This window comes from Vanessa cardui, chromosome W (genome assembly GCF_905220365.1).
Source record: "Vanessa cardui chromosome W, ilVanCard2.1, whole genome shotgun sequence".
NCBI lineage: Eukaryota > Metazoa > Arthropoda > Insecta > Lepidoptera > Nymphalidae > Vanessa > Vanessa cardui.
In genome coordinates, this window is record NC_061153.1 from 11,594,004 (window position 1) to 11,600,222 (window position 6,219).

Sequence of the window (6,219 nt, forward strand, 5' to 3'; positions counted from 1 at the left end):
AAACAAATGAATATGCACGAAAAAGTAATAAAAATAATTGCGTATTCAACATATTTTTTAGAGTCTTCCTAAGTTAAATGAAATGAAAAATATTAGACTACTTAAAAGTCGATTAACGATTATATCATGTAGTTATAATTATTGTTATATTTGAAGTCGGTGTCAGCCAATAAAACCCTACAGTATATCTACCAAAAAACAATACGAGAATACTTTGACAAATATGTTTTTTACAAATTACCTTTTACACAATAATATACTGGATCAATCAAGGGGCTCGTATCGCTTCTTTCTTTTGATTGTTGGGGCAAGGGCACCGTGGCTGACACCGGCTCCAAATATACCAATAATTATAACTACATGATATAATCGTTAATCGACTTTTAAGTAGTCTAATATTTTTCATTTCATTTAACTTAGGAAGACTCTAAAAAATATGTTGAATACGCAATTATTTTTATTACTTTTTCGTGCATATTCATTTGTTTTAAAATAGTGTTTTGTTTGAAGTCGGTTTTTCTTTTTGTTAAAATTTTATTTATTTGGTTTCAATATTAAAATGTAGATCGGGTTCTGATAGATTAATTTGCGAATTACAAGTATTACAGTCATTATCATAAAGTTCACGACTGACATTAAATTCTAATGATTCACTATGGTCGCAATCAACGATTGGAGTTTCTTTTTCAAAATTATTTCTAGTCAATTGTTTACGAAGTTCATTTACTTGCCTCGTTAACTTTTCCAGTTTATCACTCGAATAACTACGGCGACGACGTCGGTGACTTGTTTTCCTTGAACGTTTGCGAAGCGATTATTTCTTCCTTGAATAAGAACTATCCGACTCAGATTCCGAGCTTGACGAGTCACTACTTGAACTAGTAGACGTTTGCTTACGGGATGGTCTAGGAACTGCATCATCACAAACCTTCTTTTTCGTCTTTCTCGGAAAGTAATTGATTAGTTTCACTCATTCTAAAACACACGGACAGACAGATCAATATTAATTTCACAAAATAATATCGTTCTAATAATTATTTAGTAATACGTCGACGAACGGTAACACCGTTAAAAATATACATTAAGAGGGTAGACGTCAAAATGTTAATAAGTAAATTCAGTATAGTGAATAACTGTTACAATTTAATTAAGTAGGAACTTATAATTTCAATGAACAAATCTTATACTAAAAAGTATAACATTAATTATATATTTCACATTTATAACAAAAAGTAAAAAACTTACGTGATTGCCTCCTAGTTTTAACTTACAATAATAATTCCACGAAGGGAAAGGTAATAAATTTAACGATAGACTCGTTAAATTTTAAGCGTCTGTTCGCAGCGGAAATCGGAACGCCAATGAGCTAGACATTCTAACGAAGCTACCTGGTGGTATGTGAGGTGGGGGAGACCCGAGGGGGAGGAAACGGAAGGTGCCTATCTCAAATAAATAAGCTTTGAATAACGGTCAAGTGATTTAATATTCCATTATTATCTAATTACACTGTCTATTTCAGTAATAAATTATTTAATCAAAATTATGCCGTCGTGGTTTACATTAAAAATGAACATAAAGTGAAATTAAAGGAAATGAACTTAGTGCATGCGTCTGGATTGGAAATAATGATACACAATAGCATAATTTTGGCCATCTATAGATCACCCTCTAATACAAACGCAGAAGACTTCATTAATTCGCTACTAGCACATTTGAATTCGATCAAATCACGACATAATACTATAATCACGGGCGACATTAATATAAACATAATCGCTAAAGAAACTGCACAAACCTATGAGCGAAATAATCAACAAAAATATGTTACATCATTAATAATGCATGGTATCCTGCCCGGGCACATGTTTCCTACAAGGGATCAATCGTGTCTAGATCATTTTATGTTAAAAATAAACAAAAAGTCAACCTTAGCAACTGTTGCTGTTCTAAACACATCTATAACGGATCATCTTATGATTTTACTTAATTTATCTGATAGTGTAACCCAATGAAACAAAAATCAAGCAACTAAAACAACAGTCGATTACGAAAACGCTTGTAAATTACTACAAGAACAGAACTATTGTAGACAACTACACTTTGCATCGTTACTTTTTGGTGTTATTAAATATCAGATTCCACCTTACCACAAACTGCAATGGTTAAAAAGGAACAGTAATGAACATGTCACGCGAGCGTCGCTGTTTAAGCTATAAATTTTTATAAATAAAAAAAAACCGCCTTCAAAAATGAACTAAAAAGAAAAAAATAATCAGTTACATCCATATCCAATTTACGATTTTTTAATCACCTCTCAAAGTCGGTGCCAACATTGCTAATATAGGTACATAATACATAATACATACATACAAAAACTAAATCTAATTATTGTATAGATGACACCATTAGACAAACCTTACTATCGATACAAATTAAATTATTTCAATATAGGAATTTATTTACTTTGTTGGCACCGACTTCAAAAGGTGATTAAAAAATCGTAAATTGGATATGGATGTAACTGATTATTTTTTTTTTTTTAGTTAATTTTTGAAGGCGGTTTTTTTTTTATTTATAAAAATTTATTTAATGGTTTTCAGTTTTGCTTTGTTATTTATAATTACAATTGGTAGTGTTTGTCATTCACTTTATTATACTCAGTACATTTCGGCTTTCGACTCTAAACATAACTCAACGCCGTTTCAATACGATGTGGACAAAACTCTAATTAAGCGTTACCAAAGTTACAATAGCCTAATATTAACTGCTCATCGCCAATTAGACAATACCATTTTTCCCGATGCAATGCCGTTAATCATTGAGGAATTCTCCTGGTAATCCACCATAGCTAGACTTCATCATAGGCATGTTTACTAACATCATCAAAGTTTTTTTGGAGGGTAGGAGTGTAAATAATAGTCGCAAATTTTTTACATCTTTAAATTTAATTAATTTAAATAGTTTTAATAATATCAAAATAATTTAATGTACCTGTGACATTTCCTACACCTGCCAGCTTGGTCTGAGAATAATAATCACTACCACAATTAGAACAAATCCAACACAACAACATGGAATCAATTAAAAGCTCTATAGCGGATCTCACGGAGCACTTTAACTTAAGGATGGCAGAGTTCCAGAGAGACTTGAGAAATGCTGTTCCTGCCTCAAGCCCCGTGTCCAATATCAACAGCCAATTCAATTCGTTCCGCAGTTTTGTAATAGCGGCTCTTGAAAGTTTGCAACTGCAGGTGGAGTTGCTGTCCCAACAATGTGATGTGATGGAGATGCGGTCACGTAGGAAAATACTCCTGGTTCATGGTGTTCCGGAGGACAAACATGAGAATATACCGGCTCATATCTCAAAAGTTTTGGGCGATCACCTTAAACTCCCTGGATTAACAGCTGACTCCATATCCCGTTCCCATCGCCTTGGTCAGCTTGGCAAAGGTAAGCCACGTGCGATTCTGGTGAAATTCAAGGATACTTCGGTTAAAGACAAGGTCTGGGGCGCCAAAAAGAACCTTAAAGGCACCGGTATCACCCTATCTGAATTTCTAACCAAACGTCGCCATGAAGTGTTTTTAGCAGCCCGGCAGCGATTTGGGATATCTAGATGCTGGACTGATAATGGTGTAGTGGTGGTGATGGGGTCCGACCAGTCGAAGCATCGTGTTCACACAAAACAGGAACTGGATGCCATCCCCAGTGACAGTGACAGTGTGGTTCAAGGCCCTTCTGCTGCGACTATTGTCTCAAATGCAGTTAAGGATAGCAAAATAACTTATTTGCGATCTAAAAGGATCGTTAAGAAATAATTTATCCTTATTATCTTGTACTGTTTTTGATTTTTCTATTGATTATTTAACATTTAACGTCTTCCTTTCGCGAGTACTTGTATCAACTTCGTTTCTTTCTTTTTATTGTCTTGTTTTTGTTTATTTCAATGTTCAGTTTAGTTTTTATCACGTAATAAATCTAATATAATTTAACAAATCAGGTAGTAAGCAATTTTGTGTTGTAAAATGTAAACAACTAAACACTGTCACGTTGACATCTTGACAAGTGCATTCATACTGCGTTCCGTTATTGCTTTGAGATATAAATGTCATAACGAATGTTTATCATAATTTAGCTTCTGCATTATTTTTTCTTTATCTCAATACTAGTATAGTTTACTTATTGCATTCATTATATATTATTTTTGTTACTATAAATATGTTACTTGTTGTTCTTTTCCTTTTTTTTTATATTTTTCTTTTTTATTTTATTTTTTACAATTTTGTTTCTTTTGTTGTAACGTGTTTTATTTTTACTTGATACTATCTATTAGTTTACAACGGTTTTGAATTTGTTTTTTACCTTTTAAGTGATTTTCTTTCTCTCAGACCGCTGGTGGGTTGGTTTCTGCCTTTATTGGTTTATTATTATTATAACTTATTTACTATTTATTATAAGTTATTTATATATAAATTTTCTTATTTTATTATTGTATTTTATATATATCTATTATAAAACTATCATAATGTCATTAAATAATAGTATATCTAGTAGCCATTTTTTGTCTTGCTCATCAAATGAAGATCTGTCAGTTGAGGATGAGGATAGTTTCCACAGTACATCTTCCCTCCCTTTAAACGTCGTCCTTAATTCTTGTTTCTCAGATTCAATGAAGAATTTCAACGTTATTCACATTAATGCACAGAGTATTCCGGCCCATTATCCCGATATGCTTGCGTCATTTGAATCTCGTAATATCCACGCGATTCTAATCTCCGAATCCTGGTTAAAGCCATGTTTACCATCTACATCTTACTGCTTACCAGGGTTTACACTGATACGTAACGACCGCATTGGTAAAGGTGGGGGTGGAGTCGCGATCTACCTTCGTTCTTATATTCCCTTTACTATTGTTAGCTCGTCGACTCAGCCTCCTCCAACTAATGCTGCTGAACACTTACTCATCGAAATAACTCTTTCTCTCACCAAAATTCTTCTCGGCGTATTTTATATTCCCTCTCTACATATTGATTATTTTTCTGCATTCGAAAGTTTATTAATTAATTTGTCTCCCTTATATAGTCATACCATAATTATGGGTGACTTTAATACATGTCTCCTTAAAGGTGACAACCGATGCAGAAAGCTAAACTCTGTAATTGAAGCGTGCAACCTACACATTTTGCCTCTCTCGGCCACTCACAACCCCCCTAACTGTGTCCCTTCACTTCTTGATCTTATTATAGTGTCATCTCCAGATTTTGTCCTCACGCACGGCCAATTTGATGCTGATGCTTTTTCGAATCATGATCTGATTTTTGTTTCATACAAAGTTCGTCCTCCTAAAGCAAAATCGAGAATACTTCTGCGGCGTAGTTTTGGTGGAATGGATAAAGAACGTCTTACTGAGGATGCTCGCAAAATTAATTGGTCAGCTGTAGTCGATGCCAGCTCAGTCGACTTAAAAGTTGACATGTTTAATTCTTGTCTGACTGGTCTCTATGATAATCATGCTCCGGTTAGACCTATTAAAATTAACCACTTACCAGCGCCTTGGCTATCTGAGGAATTAAAAAGTCTAATTGCGAAAAAAGCTATGGCTAAAAGTAAATTAAAATCTGATGCATGTGACAAAAACCGTATTAAATATAATAAAATCCGGAATCGCTGCAATACATCGTGTAGAGATGCGCAACGACGCCACATTCATAAATCAGTCGAAAACGGCGACCCAGCTAAAGTTTGGAAATTCCTCGAATCGTTTGGAATTGGCAAATCATCTCATAATTCTCTTCACCGTAACATTGACATAGAGTCTCTTAATAAGCATTTTTCTTCATCTGACGTTATTGACAACGCAGAAAAAGAGCGGACGTTAAATACTCTTTCTTGTTTGCCAACCTTTGACTATCCACCGTTTAATTTCATTCCTTTCACCGAATGTGATGTTAAGAAGAGCATAGTGTCCATCTCTTCTAATGCCGTGGGCGACGACGGCGTTGGCCGTAATATGATTGTACCTATCCTTGAAACTATTGCTCCTGTTATTACTCATATCCTTAATGAATCCATCACTTCCTCAAAGTTCCCCGATGCCTGGAAAGTAGCCCGTATTATTCCACTCCCCAAAAAGGCTAATTCTATGAACTACACTGATTTTCGTCCTATCTCCATCCTTCCATTCCTTTCCAAAGTTTTAGAAAAACTAGTGCTCCAGCA

At 34.3% G+C, this 6,219-nt stretch overlaps 1 protein-coding gene across 1 annotated transcript; it reads left to right on the top strand.

Moving 5' to 3' along the window:
- Positions 1 to 2,991: 2,991 nt before the first annotated feature.
- LOC124542385 lies at positions 2,992 to 4,048 on the top strand. The gene has a single exon (XM_047120346.1). The coding sequence runs from the start codon at positions 3,072 to 3,074 to the stop codon at positions 3,816 to 3,818; it is 747 nt and encodes a 248-aa protein (XP_046976302.1). The 5' UTR covers positions 2,992 to 3,071; the 3' UTR covers positions 3,819 to 4,048.
- Positions 4,049 to 6,219: the final 2,171 nt, after the last annotated feature.

Excerpts from the sequence above, each read along its gene's own strand:
- LOC124542385 (XM_047120346.1), top strand. The coding sequence starts at position 3,072 with ATGGAATCAATTAAAAGCTCTATAGCGGATCTCACGGAGCACTTTAAC.